The sequence below is a fragment of the Bos mutus genome, chromosome X (assembly GCF_027580195.1).
Source record: "Bos mutus isolate GX-2022 chromosome X, NWIPB_WYAK_1.1, whole genome shotgun sequence".
Lineage (NCBI taxonomy): Eukaryota > Metazoa > Chordata > Mammalia > Artiodactyla > Bovidae > Bos > Bos mutus.
This window is the reverse complement of record NC_091646.1, coordinates 54,089,768-54,117,761: the sequence shown is the minus strand read 5'-3', so window position 1 is coordinate 54,117,761 and position 27,994 is coordinate 54,089,768. Positions and strand designations below refer to the sequence as shown.

At 43.0% G+C, this 27,994-nt stretch overlaps 1 protein-coding gene across 8 annotated transcripts in view; it reads right to left on the bottom strand.

Moving 5' to 3' along the window:
- Positions 1-27,994, bottom strand: part of AMOT (angiomotin) — a 68,407-nt gene that overhangs the window by 38,184 nt on the left and 2,229 nt on the right. For 3 of the 8 annotated variants that reach the window (XM_070366307.1, XM_070366310.1, XM_070366309.1), the window contains exons 2-5: positions 21,772-21,847; positions 14,198-14,346; positions 11,642-12,575; positions 4,506-5,004 (exon numbers count right to left, since the gene is read on the bottom strand). In XM_070366307.1, coding sequence (XP_070222408.1) covers positions 4,506-5,004; positions 11,642-12,513 — 1,371 coding nt within the window. In that variant the 5' untranslated portion in view covers positions 12,514-12,575; positions 14,198-14,346; positions 21,772-21,847. Of the gene's footprint in view, positions 1-4,505; positions 5,005-11,641; positions 12,576-14,197; positions 14,347-21,225; positions 21,274-21,771; positions 21,848-27,994 lie in introns of all 8 variants that reach the window. The other 5 variants (XM_070366313.1, XM_070366314.1, XM_070366312.1 and 2 more) reach the window with 2 other exon arrangements.

Below are 27,994 nucleotides of genomic sequence, written 5' to 3'. Positions count from 1 at the left end.
AAAGAGAAGACTGAGATGGCCTTTTACTAGAAGGCAGAGGCAGAGATCAAAACTAAAAACCCTAAGACTCAGCCTCATTAGTTAGTTCAGTTCAATTTAACAAACATTTACCAGGGGCCAAATATTAGAGGAACTCTTTAAAGCACTGTGGGGTGTGTAAATATGAATAAGGACATTACAACTGCCCTCAAGAAGCTTTCAATCTAATCAAGTAAAAGAATACCGGGAAAGATATGTTATTAAGAAAGGCTGGAGTAGTGTTATAAATTGTAGGGGAGAAAGAGGTTGTTCCTGTTTGGGGGTGAAGGGAGAGGAGAATTTCAGGGAGGAGGTGGCATTTACAGTCAGATCCTGAAAGCTGGGTTAAATTTCAACGATCAGAGGTGAGGGGAAGGGTATTCTATTCTAAGTGAGCGAATGCATTCCCAGAATGACCAGTAGTCTCATTTGGCTGGACACTGTGGGGTACACAGGGAGAAGCTGGTAAGATCTGGCTGCAAAGATAGATTGGAGTCAGATCATAAAAGGGCTTTAATGCCAGGCATTTGGACTTTATCCCATAGTTAGTGGGACACCGTAACAGATTTTTTAACAGAAATTCATGATTAGAATTGTGTTTTATGACACTCCAGCAAATCTTGTAAAAGGTAAACACACACACAACCTCAAAGAGAAAGGATCCCGCCCTGAATCAGCCCGAATTGGGAAGAAAATAAGAAATCTGACTCCAGAGTCTCTCTGGAACCAGTAGAGCTTCACTGTACATATCACAACCACAGAGATATTTGCATATGATTTGTATAAGACAAGTAAACCCCATTGCCTATTAAGTAATTTTCAAGTTAAATCTGACTCCTGCAACCATTCTGCATTCCTTCTCAGCTTTTCACTATCCTCCTTAACAAAGCTCAGGCTACTTTAGGGGGAGAAATATTAGCACCACCCCCACCCCATGGGAGACTCAGGGAAAGGTGGGGTTACCAAACAACTCTGACTGCACCTGCCCCAGCTCCAGCATGATGCCTGAGGCGGGACTGCCTGCAAACAAATGAAGCTTACACCACAGAAAAGAGCAGACTTGAGAGTGTTTTTTTCCTTGCAGATGGTACCAAGATAGCAGCACAGAAGGTGAAAACTGGTGAATGGCATTTAGAGACAAGATCTGCAAGGCCTGAGCCCAATAAAGCTTTTGCATGAAATTCAAGTGCTTGGTAGAGAAAATAAACATTTCTATTTGAAAGAGCAGGCTTGGTGCTGGTCTGTTCTGGGCTGTCTTCAGAGTACAAGGTTTTCTAGTGCCCCATAGAATGCCACACCTGGAAGGCAGTCCCCTTTGTTTATGTTTTTATGGAAGTATATTTGACGTACAATATTGTAGAAGTTATAGGTGTACAATATAGTGAGTCCCTATTTTTAAAGGTTGTACTCTATTTATAGTTATATAAAATTTGGGCTATATTACTCATGCAGTGAAAGTTGCTCAGTCGTGTCTGATTCTTTGCGACCCCCTGGACTATACAGTCCATGGAATTCTCCAGGCCAGAATACCGGAGTGGGTAGACATTCCCTCCTCCAGGGAATCTTCCCAACCCAGGGATCGAACCCAGATCTCCCACATTGAAGGTGGATTATTAACCATCTGAGCCATCAGGGAAGCCCAAGAATACTAGAGTGGGTAGCCTAACCCTTCTCCAGTGGATCTTCCCAACCCAGGAATTGAACCCAAGGGTCTCCTGCATTGCAGGTGGATTATTTACCAGGTGAGCTACCAGGGAAGCTGGCGTTGTGTAATATATTCTTGTAGCCTATTTTATACCTAATAGTTTGTGCCTCTTATTCCCCTCCCCTTATGTTGCTCCTCCCTCCTTCCCTCTCCCCACTGGGTATCACTAGTTTGTTCTCTGTATCTCTGAGTCTGCTTCTTTTTTGTTATATTCACTAGTTTGATGTATTTTTTAGACTCTTCATATAAGTGATATCATACAGTATTTTTTTTCTGACTTATTTCACTTATCATAATACCCTCCAGGTCCATCCATGTTGTTGCAAATGGCAGAATTTCATTCTCTTTATGCCTGAGCAGTATTCCATTGTGTGTGTGTGTGTGTATATATTCATTATTCATTATTCATTATTCTTTATTCATTCATCTGTTGATGGACACTTAGGTTGCTTCCATATCTTGGCTATCGTACACAATGCTGCTATGAACACTGGGGTGCATGCATCTTCTTGAATTAGTGTTTGTTTGTTTGTTTGTTTGTTTTTTTCAGATGTACATCCAGCAGTGGAACTGCTGAGTCATATGATAGTTCTATTTTTAGTTTTTTGGGAAACCTCCATACTCTTTTCCATAGTGGCTACATCAATTTACCTTCCTACTGGCAGTGTATAAGGGTTCCTTTTATTCCGCATCCTCATGGAAGGCAGTCCCTTTACTCAAGTTGTTCAGAGTACTATTTCAAGACATTGTACCAATCCTTTCCCTATACCGTTTGTAGATACTGCCCCCAATAAAAGGGCAAGTTGTACATCTGTCAACAGGAAAAGGAGTCAGAAGGGCATATCCATCCGTTTGGTCTGTGGTGGGAGGTGAGGGGAGAGAGAGGATGGTAGTGGGTTTCCAGGTTGATTCTATCTACTTATTCCCCTCATGAGCCTCAGGCCTTCTTATTTTTTCCAGCACAAGCTGACATCTACCTTATTCCCCTCATTTGTCCTCTTCTAACCCACCTGTGCCTCTAACCCACTGCAGCATCGGGTCAGGTTTCACTTCTCCCAGCACTCAAGCTGTCCCAATTGCACTTGGTTGAGGCATCTTTCCCCATAATGGAGAACAAAACAACAACCCAGACTCTGTTCTGCTGCACTTCCCTGCCACCCATCTTCCCCCTCAAAAAAAAAAAAAATTCACTATCCTCTAGAAAAGAGAGTCTGTAGAAGATCTGGGTTCACCCTTCATTTACTACATCAAAGATGGGGCCAGGGCCACCACAAATAAGAGTTTAGGGAGCAGTATCTACTGTTAAACCTAATCAGCCAAACTGGACCCGTCTGCTTATAGTGTGTGAGTACCAATGGGATGGAACAGGGGCAGGTATGAGAGAAGAGGGAAAATTTTAAATTGGGGGCAAAGCCAGGAAGAAACATTTCTCACTCAACAACCCGCATCCATCCAGACTTGGAAACATTAGGTGCAGTAAAGGCATTTTTTTGTTCCGTAAAAATACTTAGCTGATAATAAGCCCTCCTCTCCTTTAGGACTCAGATCTGGTGTTTACATAGGCAATGGCACCCCTCCAGTACTCTTGCCTGGAAAATCCCATGGACGGAGGAGCCTGTTAGGTTGCAGTCCACGGTGTCGCTAAGAGTCGGACATGACTGAGCGACTTCACTTTTACTTTTCACTTTCATGCATTGGAGAAGGAAATGGCAACCCACTCCAGTGTTCTTGCCTGGAGAATCCCAGATGGGAGAGCCTGGTGGGCTGCCGTCTATGGGGTCGTACAGAGTCGGACACGACTGAAGCGACTTAGCAGCAGCAGCAGCTTAATTCAGGCCCCTGAAATTTCCACTGTTGGGTGTCTCCTGAGGATAGAGTTACTGAACAATATCAGGCAACCTCCCTTCCCTCCTCCACCTTCATCCTCACATCCCTGAGCAGTCTGCATTGTCTGGGAGATCAAACCAAAGGAGCTCCACAATGACAGAAGTTGCAAAGAGGCTGTCAAAGGCAGAACCCTATTCACCACCAGCCACAGGAAGCCAAGAGCTAAGGTTCCTAGCTTAGGGCATTCAAGACCTAAAGTCCCAGCTGCAAAAGACTCAGGAGGGGCCCAGGGAAGAATGTGAACTTGGGACATACACTCCTTTTGCTACTTCCTTAGCCTCGGGCTGTCACCTGTCACCCATCTGTGGTGTGCTAAACCCCTCCTGCCCCCCACACACACCAGAGGAGAGCAGATGTTTCATTTGAGCTGCAAGGAAGGACCAACGCAAGAAGGGGGGAAAGGAAAGGGGATTGAAAAAGAGTTACAATGAAAACTACCACTTGGAAAACTCTAGGCCCTTTCCAGAACAAGGCAGGTCAGGATCTAACTTCAATGATGAGATTTTTCTGGGAACTATGGATTTATAGTTAAGATTCAAATTCAGTATTTTGTATTTGGTAAAATATAATCAAAAGGAAAAGTCTTTATGCTGGCAGGTACTTCTCCTACACAGCCCTCTCCAGTGTTCTTGACCTTCTGAAGCAGTTTCCCTGCCTTTCGTAATTCTCAAACACTCAGTTAAGCTTTCTTGGGGGCTACGGTTTCTGTGAAATGTTACTTCTAGATAGAGAGGCAGAAGGTTTTTTTAAAGTTTGCTCCATCTAACCTTCAGATATAAGAATCCTGAAGACTCGCCCATAAGTCATACAGGGACGCACAAGTGGACACTTTTATATCAATATTAAACAAATAAGATTTCAAAAAGACTCAAATAGCCCCATACGGAGATCTCACCTTCTGCAGTCTCGCCACCTTCTCATAGCATCCTTCCAACTCCTGCCGCAAGTTCCGGTTCTCATCTGAGAGAATCTCAACCATCTGCTGGGCTCTGGAAACAATGGCAAAAGGGTCGGCTGGCATTGGCTGATATGAAGCAGACGACTGCTGAGCTCGTGGCATAGCGGAATAGCCTTCTCCTGGCTGCTGCTGCTGCTGGTGATGGTGGTGATGGTGTGGCTGTGGCTGCTGTGGCTGCTGTTGACTCAGGCCAGGCTGGGGGAGACGGTAATGATCCCCCTGGTGAGCCTGGTTAGGAAGGAAATGCTGCTGTGGCCTAGGCAGGTGAGCCGAGTGGTCTCCTTGGTTGGGGACCAAGGGGTGTTGGGCAGGAGACAATCTAGTAGATGGTGGAGACTGCAGCAAGGGCAAGGAACCCCCAGATGTGAGGGAAGAAGTAGGGCTGTGAGGCTGAGAGTTCCGGGCTGACAAAGGCAATGAGATGTCCTGTGTTGGCCTGGAAAACATGGAGGGTGTACTCAGGTTAAGCTCCCACTTGAAGGCACAAGAAAGGGAGATGTGGAGTCTCCCAGGCTCCCCCACACAGGTGCAAAATGAGGAGCAGGCAGGGTTGGACTACAAGGTCTCTGCTGAGACCTCTCCAGTCCCTTCCACGCCTGGCCTCCTCTCAATACCTGACCCACAGAGGTGTGATCCTATGGAGGACAGATCAGATGATCTCAAAGGTTGCTTTGTGAAAATCAAAGTAATGCATCCTTATACACTTGTTTCTCAAGTCTAAGCATTTCAAATGCGTCTTTGACAACGTAATTGTCACCTCATGATTTTAAACTAAGCTTTTTCTGGCATACTGTATGTGGCCCTGCACACAGAAAGGGTCACAGAAAGTTTGTTCCACTTGCCCAGAAGGAAAGAGCAAACCATCATCAAATCTGCCCCTCATCTTGTTATCTGCAACTCTCTTGGATAATTCATATAGTCAGAAAAAACTACCTGAGGATATACAGGTACTTACTACATTAGAGACACCAAATAATTATTGTTGATGACAGTTGTTAATAACTGAATGATGCTTTTTAGCAGCAATAATTCCAAGAGTTGGAAGGGATTACAAGTAACACTATCATACAATTTGTGATGTACTGAATCACAAAATGTAAGGACTGGAAAGGCCTTAAATAAATCATTTAGTCCAACTCTGTCAGTGGACAGAGGGGGAAACTGAGGTCCAGAGAGGGGAAGTATTCTGCCAAATATTACAGAGTGAGTTAGAAGCAGTGCCAGGGTAGAACCTAAGAGCCATTTTCAGGTTCTTTCTACTACTATTAAATAAAATGCACTGATTTGTAGTGATGTTCAGATTCCCAACCTATTACTTACAGAAAGTTCCAGATAGAGAACTTTGGCACATGGTTTAATGTGACTTTTCCATTTTGGTACCTAATACTGGACTATGAGCCATTAATGGAAACAGTGTATGCAAATGGATCATTTCCACCATTGCCACAACCAGGAAGAATATCCGTCAGTATACACCAAACACACACAAATAATGTTCACCTCCCTGCCCCTACCCAGTTAACCTAATATACTCCCACATCCACTGGATGCCTGTCCTACAGTTGGTATTTCTCAATCCAGGGAAGACAGATGGCTAAGAGCACAGGATTTGGATCCCAACAGAGTTTGGAGACCTTTCCTACTGCTTACTAGCTGTGTAACCTTGCTCAAGTTACTTCATCTGCATGAGCCTATTTTGTTTCCGAGGTCACAAATGAATTACTAAAATACTGGGCTCTTCTCAGTGTTGAATTACAAACAGTCTCATATCTACCTCCCAATGAGAATGGTTGACCCTGTTAGTGATTTTACTTATGGGATATCCACTTAATCTTTGCACTAAATTGCATAAAATTTGTGGTGAAACTGGGACAAATCACCAGGAGCAATTAACTTTTAACTGGCATTCCTGATGCTAAAGCACATTCCCTCCCACACATACTCCAATTATCATTACTGTTAATTTATCTGTCGCTATAAGAGATCCTTACTATGACGGATTTTTACCGCTACAAAACCATTCCAAACACTTGCTCACACATACCCAATAACCCAGATGTTCACCAGAGCCCTCAAACCTATTCAAGTTGAAGGTTGTTGCTCAGCCCCATCAGTGCTTCTGGTATACCCACATTCTTCCAATTTCACATATCTGTCAGTATAAATAATTACTGAATACTAAAGTGGGCAAACTACTACTTGTGGACAGAATAATTTACATGGTTTTCATGATGACAACTGGAAAGTTGCTACCCTACATAACCCTTATGTCTGAGAGTTCAAAGCACTCATGCAATCAGAAGCATGGGAGCTGTTTATAAACTTATGTGGGGGGAGTCTGTCTCCATTTTTCATACTGTGGATCTTTAGTTTCCTCAAAGGTTAAATGGTCTATGTACTCTCCTTCCACTTTGAGTAAGAGCTATTATAAATTGGGTTGACCAAAAAGTTCATTTGAGTTTTTCAAAACATCTTACAGAAAAGCCTGAATGAACTTTTTGGCCAACCCGAGTTAAAATATGGCAGCCTGGGGTCTGTTAGGGCTTATGTCTCAGGCAGAAAAGAGGGGTTGAAATTTCATGTTCTCTAATCCAGTCCTCAAATTTTAAGGAGAAAATGACCATACTAACGTTCATCCTCATTGCCAGGATGTGTAAACCCAAGGCCTGGTAGGTGTTCTCTTTTAAAGACTGAACGCCCAGCTGTGAAGTGGGCTTCCTCCCCTCAGCTCCCTGGGTCCTACCAGCAACCTAGACCTCTCTCTCAAACAGAATAGCCACTGACCTCTCTCCCACCTGTAGACCAAAAGGCCTCCCCATGCCCTGGACAGAACATGGCCTCCCAGGGGCCTCATGGAAGGGGTGACCACAAGGTGCTTGGAAGGAGGCTCCAGAGTTGGATAAGCCCAGGATGGCAGTGACCATGGGCACGACTGTGGGTTCTGCCAGAGATAAATGGAGAAGAGGCAGCTGCCTTTCACATTTCCCAGACTGGAAAAGGAAGCAGATTTCTATGCACCGTGCTGTTGGGAAAACTGAGGCAGTCCGACCCTGGCAGGTTTGCAAACACGAAGCAAGGTTTGGGCAGTTGTAAAAGAAGAGAAAGCCCTCCAGCCAACGAACTCCATCTGGATCTCAGCATCCGCCCACCATGAAAAAGCAGGACAGTACTAATGCTTGTGTGAATTTCCCCCTGAGAGAAGGGGACTGAGGAATGACGGGTGTGGGAGAGAGCTGGGGGAATGTCAGAGGAAGCAAACCTACACTCAAGATAGAGTAACTGTAATAATGGTAATAAGGGTGTCAGCTGGATGAGTGACACTCTCCCCAGCTCCTTCCACTGACATATTAACCAGAACAACAAGGCGCATGCAAACAACAGAATCACATGATCCCATGGAAGCCCTGACCTGCCTCCCTGCCCCTTCCCTCCCTTTGTCCTTCTCCTTCCTAAGACAACCTGGGCCTCCGGTTCTCTTGGAAAAGGAGACCTGACAGACACATGGGACAGAGGCCAGGGACCAAAATCAGCATCTCCCTGAAGCCAGGGAAGATCCCCACTCAGAGACAGCTTGTGAGGACACAAATGGAAAGCAATCAAGCTGACACTGCAACTTATACCCTGCCCCCTCGCTGACCAGAGCCCCCACTCTTCCCAGACACATGTCACCCCAACCCCCCATCCCAGCCCCCCAATGCACGCAAGACAGTCCTAGCCTACACGTACGCAAGCTCCCCCATACACCCTCTCACCAGATCAGGTGCCAACAGCCTGGAACCCAATTTATTCTCCCCACAGAAACTGCCTTTCTCAGGCTCTGTGATGGTCACTCTCTGAAGCCTGGAGAGGGCTGCAAATTCCTGATTGTTTCTCTTGCACAACCAACTCTGCTCTGAGCTACAGAGTTAGGTCACCCTTAGATTCCACTAAACAAGGATTTCAAGAAACCTCAGATCTGGGCACGATATCAACAACTGAAAGGAGGTGGCTGCTTTACAAACAGAAAGGATTTGATTTTTAAAAGCAGTTGATAAATGCATAAACCCCGGCTGCAGAAAAGGCTCAGCACTTAGACAAAGATTCAACAAACTTTTAATTCTTCAGATGGCTTGGCCTTGTTTCCCATCTGGAGTTCAGGGCATTCAGGATATTTATTTTTTAAGTGGGGAGGAGGGGATAGGGAAAATAAAGTAATAAAAAAGACTGTTTATAACACTGTGTTCATCTTAACAGCAAATCTCTAGCATTTCACAGCACCTCTGAAGAAGAAAATGGCACCCCACTCCAGTACTCTTGCCTGGAAAAATCCCATGGATGGAGGAGCCTGGTGGGCTACAGTCCATGGGGTCACAAAGAGTCGGACACAACTGAACGTCTTCACTTCACTTCTGAAGGTCAACAAAGGTTTTTTTGGACAACAATTTGCTCAAAGAGCTTGCTCTGAATCTTGATCTGTAATTTGTGGATTAAGAACTAAGTATTTTGTCTTCTAATTGTTTGGTACTAGCAGCAGTTACTTGGAAAGGTACTCACAAACTGTCTAGCTAGTTGGTTTAAAAGAAATAAAGGAGGAAAAACGTGCCTCCACCTAAAATGGTACACTTATGGAAAGCCATTCAAGGTCCTCCCTTTGGCAGGCATTCATCAACATGTGCCACACCCTCACCCCAGGCTCTGCAAAAATTTTATTGCCAGTTTGTCTGCTGCAGACCCAAAACTCACAAAGAGCATCTTCTGATTAGGATTGTTTTAGGCTTGGCTTTTCATTGAGCATGGGCTTTCCAGGTAGCTCAGTGGTAAGGAATCTGCCTGCAATGCAGGAGGTACAGGTTCGATTCCTGGGTAAGGGAGATCCTCTGGAGAAGGAAATGACAACCCCCCAGTATTCTTGGCTGGAGAATTCCATGGACAGAGGAGCCTGGCGGGCTACAGTCCATGGGACTGCAAAGAGCTCGACACAACTGAGCATGCAGGCACATTCATTGAGCATATCAAGCACCCTATTTCTCTCCCATAGAGGGGGGAAAAAAAAACATCATTTCTCTCCCATAGAGAAAAAAAACAAAGCTATTTCCACAAACCTGTGTGTTAAAATACTGCTCAAGAGACGATAATCAGTGTGGGCTCTACTGCTTTGGGAAGCAGAGCAAGAGACCCATAGATAACATAGGAGGGAGGAGAAAATTCAAATCTCTTATGGTTAAATATATGCAACTAAGTTTCTCTGGTGGTTTAATCAGTATGGAAAGAAAAAAAAACAAAAAACCTCTTTGGGCTCCTTAGTATTTATTTAGGCAGATCAAAGGGCTTTTCCATCTAGCTTCAAACACTGTGGGAGTCATTTCAGATCGCAAACAATACTCCTGAATGAGTTCTGAAAATAGCTTTCCTGGGAAGGCGGGCCATGTGCTAAGCGGGGCTTGGATTCTGCTCCACACCCCAGCCAACACATTCCCCTCCCACAAGGCAATACACACACATCCCATCCACATACAGGAGGGAGTCCCCCCAGACTCTTCCATGCTGATGAGAAGAGAAAAACAAACCCCCCCAGCTTCACTGACATGTTGCTGGCTTGCATGGGTCTGCACTAAGCTAAGCAGTCCAATGGACCAACCCCTCCCCGGGTCTTTTACTGGGCAGATGGGAATCGGATTCTTGCTCATTTAAACCGGAAGGGCCCTGTCCCTTACCCCATTTCCTGTTCCAAGCCACTTATCAGAAGTTAGGCTCCTGCCCTTTGAAAGCTGCACAGCAGAGGTTGAAAAGGGTTAGGAAATCAACCTGAGTTAAGGAAAAAAAATCCTAAACTAGCAAAGTTAGGAGTGGAGCCCAAAGTGAATTGCCTCTGGCTAAAAAACAGGACCTGAAGGTGAAAAAAGTAAAATACCAGGAAATGCCAGGTGCATTCTCCTACCTTCACCCTACTCCACCCCTTGACTGCCTTCTTTCTCTCCTGAGTCACCCACTATACTTCAAGCCAAGAGACTCTTTCCCAAATGAGTAAGAGGGGACAGGAGACAAAAAGTTAGACAAAAAAAGAGATCATAGGCCTGGTCTGGGGGCTGCCTATGGAAAAAAGCCACCCATAATTACCCATGGTAATCAGGCAGGAATACCACATATAACTTTCATCGTTTTTGTCCAACCCTGAAACCTTCCCTCTGTCCCATACGCTGAAATACTCCTGACTGGAGACATAGCCCCAATAGGAACAATGAACAGAATCAAGGAATCATAAGGTCTAGTTGATACAGCAATAAGTCAACAGGCCTCTGAATAATTCAGAACTATATTTAGGGATTAATGAATATTCAAAACAGTCCTCCTAAACTAATGGCAAGTTGTACAGAAGCCATGGGAATATTTTTTTCTTCTGCATTTTAGCATTTGACCAAAACTTCTATACAATATGAGGTGAATTTAACTTAGATGTTTAAAAACGTCACGGGCAACTACTAAACTCACTACATAAGAAAGATTAAGCAGCCCAGACTTCGTGAACTGCAAGCAAGTACAAGGCTAGTCACATGCTGAACCTGCACATATAGAGTTCTCCCAACAATAATATCCAGATGTTTGTTTAGTGTCTGAGCGAATCATGGTAATTCTGCAGAAAGATTTGTTTGCAGAAATTAGTGAAAAGAATTTTTTGGAAGAGAATAAATGAAAGTGATAGGATATTCCAGACTCAAGTGCAAGATAATTTACTTGCCCTCAAAGGAAGGCTTAATAACACACAAGAAAAGGAACACTGACTCTTCCTTCAATCTCCCAGGAGACTGGACAGTGAAATGCTACTGAAATCAAGACTTGTGCTCCCGTTCAGCCACTAAGCAGTTGAGGCCATGCTCAACCTATAAAGTCAAGGATATGTTAATTACAGGACTAATGATGTCTGAAGAAGGGTACAAGTTCAGGTTGGCAGGACATTTACTAAGCCGAGGGCCAGCCATGCATTGCAGAGTTTGTTACACCAAATGCCTGCCCATTACTTCCCTTAAGGTTCCCGACACACAGCAGAAGCTGGTTGGGGATGAGGTCAGGGAATGACAGAAAGGGAACTGTCTTACCTGGCTGCTCCATACTCAGGGGGATGCTGATACCTCATCAGTTGCCCCTCTGTTCTCCCTGGCTGGTTCAGACGATGCTCACTATAGTAGTGCCCTGGCTCTTGGGGCTTGCACACTACGGATTGGGGTGGCATGCCCTTGAAGGGATACTCTGGTGGGGGGCCTCGATGTTCCATGCCCTTCAGGCTATGCTGGCTGGGAGGTGGCCCTTGGGCCTTGTAGAAATCACTGGAACTTGTGGGATTCTTGTACAGGTCACTGGGTTGTGGTGGGGAGAGAGGAGCGCTGGTAACAGGTGGATGGGCCTTAACTCCGCTGGTAGCCAGTGACATCTGCATGAGTCGTTCACTCAGGGAGCGAACATGTCCTTGCTTAAGATCTCTGAGTCCTTCATCCTGGTGCATCTTTCCAGGATTGAGCCGTTGAACTGATGGGCGTCCCTCAGTCCTCATCTTCTGGTTGGTCACGCCAGTGACATAGAAGGCAGCTCCGACACTGGCATGCTGTTGGCCCCGAAAATACTGGGACTGGACCTTGGCTTCCTCATAGGTCGGGAGTTCTTCATTATTCTGCATCCGAGGAGACAGCTGTTTCTCCATGATGATGTTTTCTGACTGGATTTCCTGCCCCTGAGGTTCCTGTCGGGCAGCATGAGCCACAAGCTGTTGGTGGTGGTCTTGAGGACTCAACACATCATTCTGAGGGCCTGGGTTCCCACTGCCACTGGGGAAAGGAGGGCCGTTCCCTGTGGCTTGCTGGTGTATGGCAAGCAGGTTGCGATTCTCATTGGGATTGCCATAGCGAAGCTGCTCTTGTAGCAGACGCTGCAACACCGTGGTTCCTCCACTTGGCTGTTCATCAGAATTTCTCATCTCTATTGCTGGTGGTGCCTTGTGAAGAGAGAGAGAAATTGGGCACCTGGGCTGCCCTTGACCTGGGAAGGGGAAACAGGAAGCTTAACACCCAGTTGATGGATAAATCAGTCCTCTAAAGGGGGAGAAAATGAGTATTGGGGGCGGGGTGAGGATTTCTCTGCAGAGATCAAGTAGAGAACTGAATCTAGACTTAATCAGTTAATTGTTGACCACTTCTGGCTCTAGCATTGACATGAGGAGGAACTTGGAGGCATACTAGCCCTCCGTTTTCTCTTTTACTTTTAGCCTGGGTTAAGTATTCACTCTTAACTCCTAAAAGGACTGGGGAAACCTGAAGCAGTCAAGTGAGGTTGTCAGAGAGTGCAATTTTCCTAGGCACTTATCAAGTTCATCTCTCTGTATTCTATCAAAATGAAAAATTCAACTCTTAAGGTTGTGGCAGTGGGGGCAGGAAATTACCCCATAGGCAGGATCTGTAAAACAGTTCAGCATGTGGGGAGAGCTACAAAATGTCAAATGATAACTAAGATAAATAAAAAGTGATGAGAGAGCTTGGTTGTACCAGATAGAAATGATCTCTGCTTGATGCAAATCTTTTTCTCTGACCTCATAAAACTCTGAAACATATCTTTTTTTTTTTTTTTAATCCTTTTTGTATTGTCCATTTTGGATGCTCCTTGGCTTAATAAGAGAAGAGCTTGGGATAACTGTTATTGACAAAGTTTCTCTTTCAGCCATCCAGGAATAGTCATTGAGCATTTGTTGTTGTTGTTGGGTACGAGGAGTTTAAAGGGGAAGCCCTCTTTCATTTGAAGTGTGCCTCTGATAGTAGTATAGTATCCACAAATTCATTAGAAACTCATTAAATCTTTGGACAGAATCTGTCTGTCATGTTAAGTCCTGCAATTTGATACTAAGCTTCAGTAGTGAAAATTTTCACCTCAAGGATCTTAAGTAGTGTTGGAGAATGGACATGATGTCACACCAAGTCACAGTTAGGTCAACCCAATCAGCCTCAGGTTCCTAGAGGAGAACTTTGGACTCCTGGCTTCCAGGTCCTGATTTCTATGATATGAAATAGTTTCCAGTGTCTCTGGAAACATGATCCCCTTTGCCTTCAGTCTTACAGGGACTGACCCAGAAGATGTGTGTGGTAGCTGGAGAAAGGTCGTCACCCTTCCTTTTCTACTTTTCTGATTACTGCTACCTGGTTTCTAATTGTTCTATTGAGCAGTTTGACTCCACAGTTAACCTTCCAGAGGCCCCCTTTAAATCCCATTCATCAGATTCTTGGGGAAGCATATACCAAGGGGCTGAGAAACCTGCCCTTAAGTCCCCTTTCCCTCCCTGCCAATGACCCTCAGGGATTCCTGTATTTCAACTGTCAGACTGAGATTTTCTATTAGGCTGACAAGTATAACAAATCTCTCTTGGTGCCTTAAACTGGAAAGATGATTACCAAATTACTTCTCCTCTGTCAAAAGAAAAATAGAAATGGGAGTGTGTATGGTTAAAACACCACCACTCAGAAACCCCTAATGCAAGGCAGGGAGATCCAGACAGTGAGCTGCCCCAGACTCTAAAGAGCACACCACCCTCTCCCACCCCACAGCCACCCGACCCCGGACACACACAGGTTCACACACACACACCGGCACCCATGCACAGTGATGGTCCATACCTATTTCTGCTTTCTTTTAGGCTTAAAGCCTTGCTCAGGATAGGGAATTCTTGCTTATGAGCAGCTCCAGAAACCGCAACAGTAGATTCCCTCTGCCCTAACACTCAGGTTCAGGGTAAGCGTCGCCAAGAGTCCAACCACTGGTCACTCTGAAATGGTCAGGAGGGGGAGGGGGAGAAACAAAAATGTCGTTTCTATTTTGCCACCAATGGCCAACAGTTAACCAAACCAGTTCTTCCAAGGGGATGACTTCTCCTCCCGTTTTTTTTTTTTTTTTTTTTTTGTGAATGGCAGAGTCCGTTTCCACAAGGACAAAAGGCAATCTCACTCTGGTGGCTGTATTCAGGAGGCCAGCCAGTCTCCTGGAGATAGAAATGTGCAAGATGGCTCTGTCATAGCCTCACAGCCCTCAGGAGCTGTTGCTCCCATTCTGAGTTGGAATGGTAGTTTAATCACTAAGTCATGTCTGACTCTTGCGACACCATGGACTGTAGCCCATCAGGCTTCTCTATCCATAAGATTTTCCAGGCAAGAATACTGGAGTGGGTTGCCATTTCCTTCTCCAGGGGATCTTCCCAACCCAGGTCTCCTGTATTGCAGGCAGATTCTTTACCAGCTGAGCTACCACAGAGTTGGAATGGTAGGTGATGACAAAAGCTGTAACTACCATCACCTTGAGAGTGCAACCTTTAAACTGCTATCAATAGCAGGGTAAGTGAGTGAGGCTCACTGGCCCACATCCCAGAAGGGAAAGCAGTCATCAGAAGGTAGATTTTAGTAAAAAAAAAAGAACGCTTGGTGAAGCTCCTGATTAACGGCTACAGCCTCAGAGGGCCAGAAGAAAATCCCAACTTCTTGTCAACCAAGCCATTAAGTATTTATTGCATCCTGGCTATTCCAGATATTTGCCAGCCTCACGCTAGACACAATGAGGGATAGAAATGACACACAATATATAGTTCCTGCCCTCACAGAGCTTACAATCTGATCAACAGTCCATCCATTCTTACTAGAGTAGCAAAAGTGATGGCCCTTCTCCACACAGCAGCAACTCTTCTCTGAGAAGATGGCTCCACTTGTTTTCTCAGTGCTTCCACTGCCCCAGTATCTCCACGCAAGGAAACTACTAGACTCACATTATAGAGACTAGATGCAAATGCCCACCAGATATGGATTTGAGATAGTCCTCACTTTGAATGACTCCTTTGACCCTCAGCAAAAAGCCCTGCAGTTCCAACCAAAATGGTTATGAAACTGAGGGGTTGAGGTGAGAGGCACATGATCTACATTCCTATTTTCTGCCCTGGACTAGCCATGACTCACTCATATCACTTAAAGGAAAGCCTTTAATCTGCACCAGGGACGCCATTTGAGGAGCAAAGCAATGCAAAGGAAGCACACCCGCGTCCCCGTGCTTTGGGAGCTTGTCCAAAACATCCAAGTTACAAAAAAAATCTACAAAACTGCACGGTGATTAATTTAACATTATTTCCTTGCAATGTTGCCAAAAATAAAGTGAACAGATACAGAGTGAACAAACACGGATATTTGTCTTTCCATCTTGTCTCGGTCCAATATACAATGACAATCAAAAAGCAAAATCATCTCCAGTATGCAAGATAATTGTTTTAGGCTGTCTCCCCTAATTTCAAAAGCAGAGGAACAACTTCTAATTGGAATCAAAGCTGGGCTGCTAACAGAGCTATGGTAAATAACTGCTGTGTTTCTATTGCCCAATTTTGAACAAAATGGTTGTCTTTTTTTTTAAAATGAAACACACAGAAAACAGGGTTTTAAACTTGAGCCCCTGGTGAGAAACCACCATGACTCTTTTCCAGGACTACTTAGATTCTTCATGCTGATTTTGACTGGCTTGCTCCTAATACCCAGTTCCTCACCAAGAAAACTTATCCAACATCTTGCTCTCTTCCTTCAATTTTGTCCCCTCTCCTCCATATCCTTTTCAAAACCCAAATCACTTTGTGTCAACCAGACTGACTGTCCCTTCCCAGGACACCGCCCCCTGGCCTTTTTGTTTCTGTTTAAAAGAGGAAAAGAAATCAGTCTAAGAAAAAAGCTTTACTGATTCCTTTCCAGTTTACCGATTTTTTTCTCCTACAATACTTACGTTCATCTACATGTTCAGAGTCACATAAGAAGGAAAACACTACTCCATTTTTTTATTAGAGAAAAATAAAATGCAAGTCTTGTCTCATGCACAAGAACTAAAATAGTGTGAACTCTGCAAACTTTTATCTGGCCACAGCTTTAATCATGCCACTTCCAGGGGTCTGACATCATCTTCAATCAATAAAATAACCTGTTTCTCCTGTACAAACAGACTGTCCCTGAGGATATTTGATAGGGGAGGAAAGGATTTCTGTGGTTCTCTCTTTAAAAATGCAATTTGAATCTATATATTCAACTCTTTTGTGACAACAACAGGGCAGCAAGGCCAAGCTAAGTTCTCACTGCATTTGCAGTCATCGGCCACTCCCAGTGTACCTGAGAGGGTGAGCCAAAATGAAACAACCAAGGTGTTTCCCAAGCTAAGTCCCAGAGAATCAACATGGCCGGGACACACCAAATTCCAACCCTTCACGTAAATTTTGAAATCTGCCTATAAGATCTTCTTTCTATCCCTTCTACCTCCTCCTCCGATTCTGCCCTCACCCCTCACTCTACCAACCAGGATGAAGAATCTGAGTCTAGGGAACCTGTTTCTCTGCTAAATCTTGGTCAACTTGTTTCATACCATTTTACTTCCAGCTAAATGGAAGGAAGCCAGTTCAAAGTTTTCCCTATATCTGTGTGCATGTATTTGTGCATAACACACGCACAGACACACAACTTCCCACATAAAGATGCCAAACAGGCCATTGAATTCTCTCATGTCCTCTCACGTTGGTCCATATTGTGGCCTGAAGTGTCCTAGAGAACGCCTTTCCCAAGAGTCTTGAAATGCAAGCTACTAATTTGCTTCCTTTGGGAGGTAAGAAACAATGGTCCCTTTGCAGGTTATCCCTAAAACTTTCAGTGGGTAATGGGCAGGCAGTATAAATATCATGATTACAAGCCTGGGTCCAGAATCACACTGCCCAAATCCAAATCCTGGATCTATGGTTTACTAACTGACCTCACCCATGTCTCTCAGTCTCCCCAAGTCTCAATTTCATCATCTGCAAAATAGGGCTAACGGTGTTCATACCTCATATGGTTGTTATAAAGATTAAGGGAAGTAGTCTATGTAAAGTGCTAAGCTCAGAGCCCAGTACATTGTAAAGGCTCAATAAAAGTTAGCTATTACTACTACTATTTCAAAGTGGTCTTTTTCTAGCATAGTACAGTTATTTTATGAAGAAAGTTTTTTTTTTTAAACCTTTTATTTGCAACTCAAATCTTCTATGCCCCCATCCTTAAATAAGTGAAGGCCAGAACTAGAAAGACTCTTGGAAGACCATCTGGTAGTCTAACCCTCTCTTTCTAAAGATGAAGATGTCAGAGCTTAAAAGTGATCAGAGCCAGGGCCAGAATGCAGGTTTTATTATTCCTAGGGTAACAGCACTTCCACTACAATATATGGGCTTCCCAGGCGGCACTAGTGGTAAAGAACCCGCCTGCCAATGTAGGAGACATAAGAGAGGTTTGATCCCTGGGTCAGGAAGATCCCCTGGAGAAGGAAATGGCAACCCACTCCAGGATTCTTGCCCAGAGAATCCCTTGGACAGAGGAGCCTGGTGGGCTATAGTCCATAGGGTCACAAAGAGTTGGACATGACTGAAGCGACTTAGCATGCACATTCGCACTACAATATATTATGTAGTATATTAGCTTGTACATTGAAGATGCTTAACAAATATTCATTAAATTGAATTGACTCTGATTTTAAGAGATTATAAATCTGGCTTAATGCTACCATCAATTTTCCAATTCCACTGGAAGTAAAATGTTAATGGGAGGAGGGAAAATTCAAAGACATAAGAGGGATATGTTTAGCCAGAGGTATGGCAGAAGGACCCGGCAAAACCTCTCCTCTTTAGGCCATGATATGCAGGTAGGTTGGAGAGTAATAGGAACCTCCACTGATCAATATTTCCAGGCCTCTGTTCCAGATCTTGTCAACATCATACCAACTTGGCACTTACTATGGTTCAAGTCTAGCACTAGTTTAAGAACAGGTTATGAGTTGGTCCCACCTCTTTGCTCCTATCTCTACTTCTATCTAGATTAGGTTGGAAAATTATTTTAAGAATCACAGCAGGTCCTTGGCATTTCCAAATCTTAGGATCAGTGTCAGTTATCTGTTTCTCAAATGGTAACGCAAGGCATGGTCAATTTGGTAGCAGTTTTACTCTTCTGGATTCTAAAACAATCAACTTGAATAAGGTAATAGTCAACAAAGGTGATTAACCCTAAAGAGTACATGAGCAGTGAAACACTAACAAGGAGAATCCTGATGCTACCATCCTCCACTCCCCTCCACAAACACTCATTCCAAGGGAGGAATAGATCACACCATCACATCCCATTTCTTCTTGCCTCAGAAAAAGTATAAGCAGTCCATGGAATCAGATTGAGCATAAACTGAGAAAAGGTTAAGAATATACCTGAAACTTGCCAGCTTTACCAATCTTCTGTTTTCAGTGGCATACTACCCATTTTTATTTTACAAGTATAATAATGTAAGTACAATATGCAAATACTGATAACAAAGAGAAAAAAAAAACCACTCATAATCCCAACACCTCAGCCCAAGCATTGTTAGCATTATAAAATATTATCTGTAGTTTATTTCTATGTGGTTTTGTATTTTTCACAAAGCAATGAAATATTAACATACATATCATTTTGGCTCCTCCATTTCACTTAATCATAAGCACTTTTTCTATGTTGTGACGTAGACTTCTTAACAAACAATTCTATGTCCATTAAATGAATGCATCAAGATTCCCTAATCTATTCTCCAATTATTAAAAGATTTAAATTGCTTTTTCACTTTCTGCTAATCTAAATAATGTGACAAGATCATCTTTGTGATTTAGCCTTTTTTCAATATTTTGGATTGTTCCCTAATAATAGAGTCCCAGAAGTAAAATTAATGGGTCAAGGAACATGAATGTTTTCAGACAACTCACTAAAAAAAATAAATAAAACTAACAAAACACCAAAGCCCCATGAAATCTCTCCTTTATTTAATGAAAAGTTCTTCTGCTCCCATTTTTCCACCAGGGCAGAGCAGGACTCCTGGGAGGGAAAGAAGCCAGTGTAGTATCCTAGTGGCTTGCGAAATGGCAGAGTGGAATGTAGGTTCCCCTGTGAATCCAGCTTGCACGCACTTGCCCCAAATTGCCACTCAGCCAAGAAGCTAATTAGTAAAAGCATCAGGTGGGTGAGAACAGGTTCATGGCCTGTAATGGCTTATATCATGTTTCATTTTTGCCCTTGGAAAGATCTGACAGCTCAAAAACATTCAGTTCCAGTGACCCAACATGGTACATTCTGAGAAATAAATCTGGTAATTTTCAGAACCAATCTTCAATATATTTTAAAGGCTATTTTGCTATATAGAAATAAGTGCACATGACCAAATGAGCCTGTGTGTACCTCTATTTTCAACCACAGTTAAAGAGGCACATTTAAGGTCAGTCTTGTTTAATATTATATGACTAAGTGGCACCTGTCTTACATGGTCAATGTGTTATAGACAGAGGTTTATTTGCAGATTCAACCATAAAAGTCATCCAGTCTTAAGACAGAGGAGGCAGCAGGGCAGAGATGCCCCTGGCTTAGCAAAAGCAGACACAACAAGCATTTCTTTCTGGGCTGCTCAGTCAGAGCTTTCAGAAGATGGCAGTTGCTCTTTCCATCTTCTCCTTGAAGAATTTTCCCAATCCATCTCCATCTTCCCCTTGCCCCCCAATTCTGCTAAATGCGGAAAATTAATTCTCTCTTCTCAGTCTCCCCACTGGACTTTGGACACATCTCTATTACAATACTTATCGCACCATATTTTCCACAAACATTTATTAAGCACTTACTATAGCCAGTTTCCCTCCTGGCTCAGCTGGTAAAGAATCTACCTGCAATGCGGGAGACCTGGGTTTGATCCCTGGGTTGGGAAGATCCCTTGGAGAAGGGAAGAGTTACCCACTCCAGTATTACGGCCTGGGGAATTCCATGGACTGTATAGTCCATGGAGTCGCAAAGAGTGGGACACGACTGAGCAACTTCACTTTCTTTCACTTTACTATAGCCAGGCACTGAATAGGCCCTGCTGCTGCTAAGTCACGTCAGTCGTTTCCAACTCTGTGCAACCCCATAGAAGGCAGCCCACCAGGCTCCCGTCCCTGGGATTCTCCAGGCAAGAATAATGGAGTGGGTTGCCATTTCCTTCTCCAGTACATGAAAGTGAAAAGTGTAAGTGAAGTTGCTCAGTTGTGTCCGACTCTTTGTGACTCCACGGACTGCAGCCTACAAGGCTCCTCCGTCCATGGGATTTCCCAGGCAAGAGTACTGGAGTGAGTTGCCATTGCCTTCTCCAGAACAGGCCCTAGAATGGATTAAAAAAAAAAAAAAAAAAAAAAGTAATACAGAGTCTAGTCCTCAAGGAGTTCCCAGACAAGCAGAGGGGGCTCAATTCAACGGGAAACCAGAGATATGAGCAAATAGCTCAGGCAATGCAGAGGATGCTGCAAAAATAAAAACTCTGGGCCACCTGAGCAAAACTTCCTACAGGGAAAAATCCCATGAGCTGAGTAGGAGAGGTGGAATCTGATAACCAATGTTGGGGAAGTTGAAAAGGGAGGAGTCAAAGATAGGTTGAGATATATCTTTCAGAGTCATTAGCATATGGTAAAATCTAAGGTCAAAGAGTGGGCTGGATCATACAGAATAGAAGCAGAACAGAACAAGGATGAAGCTAACGATAGACTCCTCAAAAAAGTGATCATTAAAGAGTCAGGTGCTTTGCAAATGTGGGAGTGAGAGAGAAATTCCCTTATGTACTGAATGGCTTTTCCCCCACATACCTTTAATCGAGACCTTGTAGTACACTGCTCCAGGGTCAGAAGTCCCCACTTGCAATGCAGAGAGAAGAAAGTTCATTTTTATTCTTTTATGTTTCTAAGTATCCAGGTTGAAGTGAAGTGAAAATGTTACCCTCAGTCATGTCTGACTCTTTGCGACCCCATGGACTGTATCCCACCAGGCTCCTCTGTCCATGGAATTCTCCAGCCAAGAATACTAGAGTGGGTATTCCCTACTCCACGGATCTTCCCAACCCAGAGATGGAACCCGGTTCACTTGCACTGCAGATTCTTTATCACCTGAGCCATCAGGGAAGCCCCAATAGAAATCATTATGATAGGCTAAGCCAGAAATGGAAATTGTGATCTTAGAGGGCATGGGCTGAGTGCATGATTTCCTCTGTATACTTCCCATCCCAACACCTAAAACATTAGGTGCTTAATAACTGCCTATTGAGTAAATAACTTTCCAAACACTCTGCTAGAGGCAACAGAAAGAGAAGAAAATGAATGAAAGACACAGAATAGCAATAACAATAATACTCTTACCTTAAGTTTCTCAGCCTTTCTTCTAAGGAGACAGAAGCTTTCACTTCTGTTATCTTATTCGTCCTTCTCTGCAGCTCTGTGAGGAAATAAAGCCTGATGTAATTAATTCCATTTTATTAACAGGAGAAGCTTAAGTCCAGGACAGATAATTTTTGATAATTAATTTGACCAAGGTTCCACTCTGACTTACTCGTGGGGCCAGGATCAGAACCCAGGTCTTGTGACTTCCTGCCCCGTGCTGTGTGACTAGACACAAACTTCTACAGAACTGACTCTCTGATTAAGACAACAGTTCCCAGGAAAAATTCATCAGGAAAGCAAATTCCTCTGGGACTTCAACAGTCTCTTGAGCAAGCCAGTGCACTGCACCTATAAGAAAATATCTAAGACGTTTCCCCATACCAACACTGCAATGGCTCAATGCAATCATTCACAGTGGTGCTCTGCTAACATAATCAGGAGCTCTCCGTTCTGTTGAACCCCTTTTGAAGGGAGCTCCATTTGCCTTCAGTCTGTTTTTTCTGTCTGAGTGGGGCTCAGGTGCTGACTACAGGTGTGGCATCCAGCAGGTGCATGGACAGAAGCCAGCATTTCGTATCTTCATACCAAAGGGCCCGAGTCACTCCCCAAAGGCAGCCGCTTCTCCCTCTGATTTACAAGCCCCAGGAACCTGTCTTCACCGAGTTGCTACTGAAAAACAAAATCTAGACCCTGATTTCTCAGGAAGGGCTAAGGTGGAATCAATTAAACTACAAATCAGATAACCCAGCCAATGTCCCCACTTACTCTCCGAAACTGGTGCAGGCACAGGTCACAGGCATACAGCATCAGGGAATATATGTACAGAATGACTGTCCCCTACTAGTTACGAAGGAAAGGAGGACCACAGCAGATCCATATTACATATTTATTTAACTACAGGACACTTATTCTATTGCAAATGGCCTTCAACCCTCAGAAGCAAGGATTCATTTCCCTAAATAAGATGGAGTACAGTAGAAAGAACATACTAGAAATTCTGCGCTCCAATTCCCATCATAACCGCTCTACTTCAGGCTGCCATGGGAGAACCAGTTAGCATACTCACAAAAAGTACTAGGTCGGAAAAATCATCACAGTGTCCTAATGGAAGCCAAGCTGAGAGCCTGAGGCAGACAAAATGTTCTAGGGAGTAAGGGGGGCGGTCATCAAATTTTCTTAGCTCCATCATTTTTTTTTCCTAAGAAAGCAATTTGCCTCCACCAAACACACACACACACACACACACACACACACACACACACACACACACGGCAAAGAGAAACTAATTGTAGGAGAAAAGAACACAAATGTTACCTTAATAAAATGGTTTATTGTCATTTGTCGTATTTCTCCAATTCATATGGGAAACTCAAACTAATAAGCTTTGGTTTACAGCCCATGATCCACAAAGTAAAACTGGCTACTAAACTAAAATGTGATCACTGTATATAAACAGAGTGAAAGAAAAATCTGAACTGAAAACCTAAATGTAATAAAGAGGAAATTCGATTTCTTCAAAATAGGCAATCTAAATAATTTTCCCCATCTGTGATTTTTATCTTACTTTGCTATCACATGGAAAAGAATGTCATTAATTCAATGCAAATCCATGCCCCTTGAAAACAACCGAAATGAGTAAGTGATGTACTAATTAGCTTCCTAATGGGGAAGGTTTTAATTGAACCATTCTATAACAACCTTCATCAAAGTTTCCAGGGCAACTTCATAAAAGGATGTCAAACCTGGCCCATATTTTTATCCCCTTAAAAATAATTCTCAATGCACAGAAACACAGAAAGCTTATTTCTCTTCAATGCTGTTAACACTCAGGCCACTACATTTTCTGATGTCAGCAATCTCCTTCCCACAAATATTCCAAGTATGCACCACCGTCATTCTCCTTTCAATTATGTGGTTTCTCTGCTCCTTTACTGATTGAGTCCAGGCCTCTCGGATAATGAGAAGCATGTGCAGGGAAAATATGCTCTTAAAAAACACATACATCAGTTTCATCTGCATTATGGGGGGGAGCAGTCATTTGTCCATATCAAAAGGATCAAAATTTGAAGCATGCTACAGGATATATAAAGGGAAAAAATAAAGATCAGCATCAATGCCTAAGGTTGGGAGGCAGTTATTGTGATCTGAAGCAACATCAATAAGGATAAAGAGGACTCCCCCAATCCACCCTTTCTAACTTGGCCACATTTATATTTAATGTTATCTTAATGTTGCTTTGGGGGGTATTTAAGTTCTGACATACACATGGAAATGAGCCACGAATTGTGCAGCAAGCATAAATATTCCATCATTAATAAAAACCAGCTGTGTATAAAACACTACAATGGCTGGGTTTCAGTTACTGGCTATCATCAGTATGTGTCACAAGCAAATATTACTCAAAACTTTCTCCCTTAAAACACACACACACACATCCACACACAGAGATACATGCAGAAATTTTCTTTACTCTTTTTAATTTTTTGTAAGAACTTTGAAGAACTCAATGATCTCCATGGCACATTCCAACTAATGTCTCTTTTTGAAGCTATTTTTCACCACCCCGGCGGATGCTGGAGTCCTCTGATTAGAACATCAACTTATCATATAAATGACAGTGTTGTAATTTTTTTTATAAAAGAGGACCAATAATACAAATGTTGGGACAATCAATTATAGTCAGTATGGCAATTGAGGCACCAAAGGGCTCTGGATGTTATGAAAGAGAAAAAGCTCATTAAAAGTGAACACCTGCTCAGGACCCTATAATAAGCCTGCTCGGCCATCATGCAGACACCTTTCATCCAATGACCTCAAAGCATGTGCCCAATATGAAGCATGCCTAAACACCTCTGTGAAATATTAATATCCTTGCTTCCCAGAAGGGTAACTGAAGCTCAGACCAGCTAATTCATTTACCCTTGGTCACATGGCAAGTCAAAGGGTTGGGCAGAGAAACCCAGAGCCTGGCTTCAAGTCATGCAGTCTAATGATATTTCATGAGTTGGGGCAATAGTGAAAGTGAATTAACAAATGTCAAGGGCAGCCTACAGAGTTGTTTTTTTAAGCAGATCTTCAAAAATCACCTTAGGAGATGTTAGCAGATATATCCATCTGCATTTTCCCCATGAACACATATCATTAAAAAAGTTCCTATATTTGACTTGGTACTTTCTGAGTACTAAAAACCCATACTTCACTTTCCTATTCTGGTTAAATGAAATTTAATCTAATTTATGAAGAGCCTATCAAAGGAAAATTGAAGGACCATGTAACTGAACTGTCACTGTATAGTAAAGCCTCAAACGAAGAACCTCTTATGTGTGGGTCATTCTGCTTACTACCTATGTCTTTTATTTAATTATCTAAAGCCCTTAGTTTCCTTACTATTATTTATTCTAGTTTAATATTGTTTTCAAAGCTATTAAAAAATTTGTGTTCTCTTGCTTTTTCTTTCTTGTTTGGGAGATTTCATAGTATACCCATATTTGTACTCTCCTGAAGGTATATCATGATACAGTGATTTAAGAATCATTGCTAATGATTTAGACAAAGTAAACAGTGAATTCTAGTTTTCCTTTTGCTTAAAAAGAATGGGAGAAGGGTACTAGGAGGTCAAGGGAGTACACTTAAAAGCCTTACTAGATACAAGAACACCCTAAATTACAGAAATGGATTAGGGATTACTTATTAAATCTGTTAGTTTCTCCTGGCATTTGATTCCTCACATATACTCAGATTCTGACTTCATTCCTCCACATGGGTTTACAAAGCTAAGTCTTGCTGCTGCTGCTGCTGCTAAGTCGCTTCAGTCGTGTCCGACTCTGTGCGACCCCATAGGCAGCAGCCCACCAGGCTCCCCTGTCCCTGGGATTCTCCAGGCAAGAATACTGGAGTGGGTTGCCATTTCCTTCTCCAATGCATGAAGGTGAAAAGTGAAAGTGAAGTCGCTCAGTCCTGTCTGACTCTGAGGGACCCCATGGACTTCAGCCTACTAGGCTCCTCCATCCATGGGATTTTCCAGGCAAGAGTACTGGAGTGGGGTGCCATCACCTTCTCTGAAGCTAAGTCTTAGGTGGGCTCTTTTTCAAAATTTAAAAGCAACAGTGTACATTTCTAGGACTCTCATTCTGTAAAACTCTATTAGTACAGAAACAAGGACTTGAAAGAAACTACAAAAAATTAAAGCAGGTGATCTGTTAGAATGATGGGATTCTTGATGAAGTTTTGGGTAGGGTCTTAGCTTTTTAATTTGATATGTTGCTAATATACAAAACACAATGCATTTATATCAATATATTGATTATTGATATATCCTTAGAGTGTTTTTCTTAATATATCCATGTGACTACATGATTGTATTTCTAACAACTGCTGCACCTCATTTAGTAGGAATCATTCACATTCACATCAGAAATCGAGGCGTAAGTAGAGAACCCTAAACTTTTGATAACTGGTTCTCAAAATCATCCTGTCTGATCCCCCACAATTTACAGAGAAGGAAACTTGCTAAGGGTGGCAAACTTAAGAGTTGGGCTCAGAACCAAGCCCCACTCACCAACAGGCTCACAAGGAAAACTTATTGTGCATTTTTTTATTTAAGATGGCATCAGTTGCTATTATTTTTGTCAGCCTTACTAGATACATGAACAGACTACCAGAAAATACAACAACTGGAATTTAAATCTTCTACCTATATGGAATAGAGGCCCATTTAGACTTCTCAAAATCCATGAAATCTGATATTGTTTCAGAAAGTCATACTAGCTTTCTTCTATGAGTGGATGTACGGTGAGGCTGAACGTGGCCAGCATTATTACAAGCCAGGATGATTTAGACAATTAACTCCATCCCATGTAACAAAAAGATTTCCAAGACCAAATAATGGCCTCACTTATTCAAGCAATAATCATTACAACAAAATTCTAAAACCTTTATACAATAAATGTGTTTTTGAGCAGTCTCAGTTAGAGTGAATTTTTACATATCAAGTCATAGTTCAAAGGCACTAACTAGGAAAGCTAGTTCTTTCAAAGAAAACTGTAGTGGATTCTTTTACAAAACAAATGACCTCCTATTTTCCTTCTTTATCCTTTTTTCTTTCCTAGTTCAGATTTCGTGTATGGAAGGGAAGACAGCACTCCTTTCTCTGTTTTAAAAGGGGTCAGAAACCCACCATGGAGAAGAGTAATGCCATATGGGCAGCTTGTTTAATGCCCCCCTTAGTTCCTGGGACCAAATTCTAACCTTTGACTTAGGGGTGGGACCCTAGATTTTGGACCAAAGTCCACAAAAGGAAGCAAAGAACGAAGAAGTAAGCAAGACTAAAGACAACACGTCATAGCAAACCAGCAACAAAAATTCCTGGGGACAGGAAATCAATGGAGCACAATTCTAAACAAATTGGTTTAGTCCCAAGCTAATTAACTTGTCAAGCAGATCTCCAAACCCCCTGAATCCATGGGGGAAAGAGGTGATGTAATAGGAGATTTGGGAACATTTACCCATTTACCATCCTAAAAGGCTCAGCTACGACCACACACACCTCTCTCCACTCCTTTCAGTGGGTTTAAGCTGGGCTTAATGGGTGCAAAGGACAATTTCTTCCAGACAGCCCCTAAGAATAAACTGTTCTCATGCATTCCAAATGCTCAGTCTCCATGGAAGAGGCTACCTGGTCACAAACATTTCTCAAGAGGGACTATATCGTCAATACCTCCTCATTGGTAACACCCCCAGCCCAACAAAACAAAACAATTTCTAGCCATCCTGAGAACTTTGGGGCACTTTGGTGGGGAGAAAGGAAAAGAAACCTTAAGAAGGGAGTAGGAGAGTGTGAGAAACAACTCTTGTCTCCAAAATGGAAAAAAGGCCTTAAAAAAGCTGATCAAAGGAAGAAAAGGGGGATGGGGGAGAAGGGCTGCTTAATTACAAAGACACCCTTTTAAAGAAGGCACAGGCCCTGGGAGAGGGCTCTTAGGAGAGGCACAGAAGCAGATGTACCCACTTAGAATTCTGGCACTCAATGGAACCTCAAGGTCATAGCATCCATCCCTCTGCTTTCTGAATAGACTGTTCCTAAGGCATTCTAGAAAGAGACTGATTCGGTCTTTACAAAACTTCATAAAAAGCAACTCCACAAAACGCCTTGGTAATACATTAGTCTAATAAATCCTACTTCATAAACCAGAAATGAGATTTC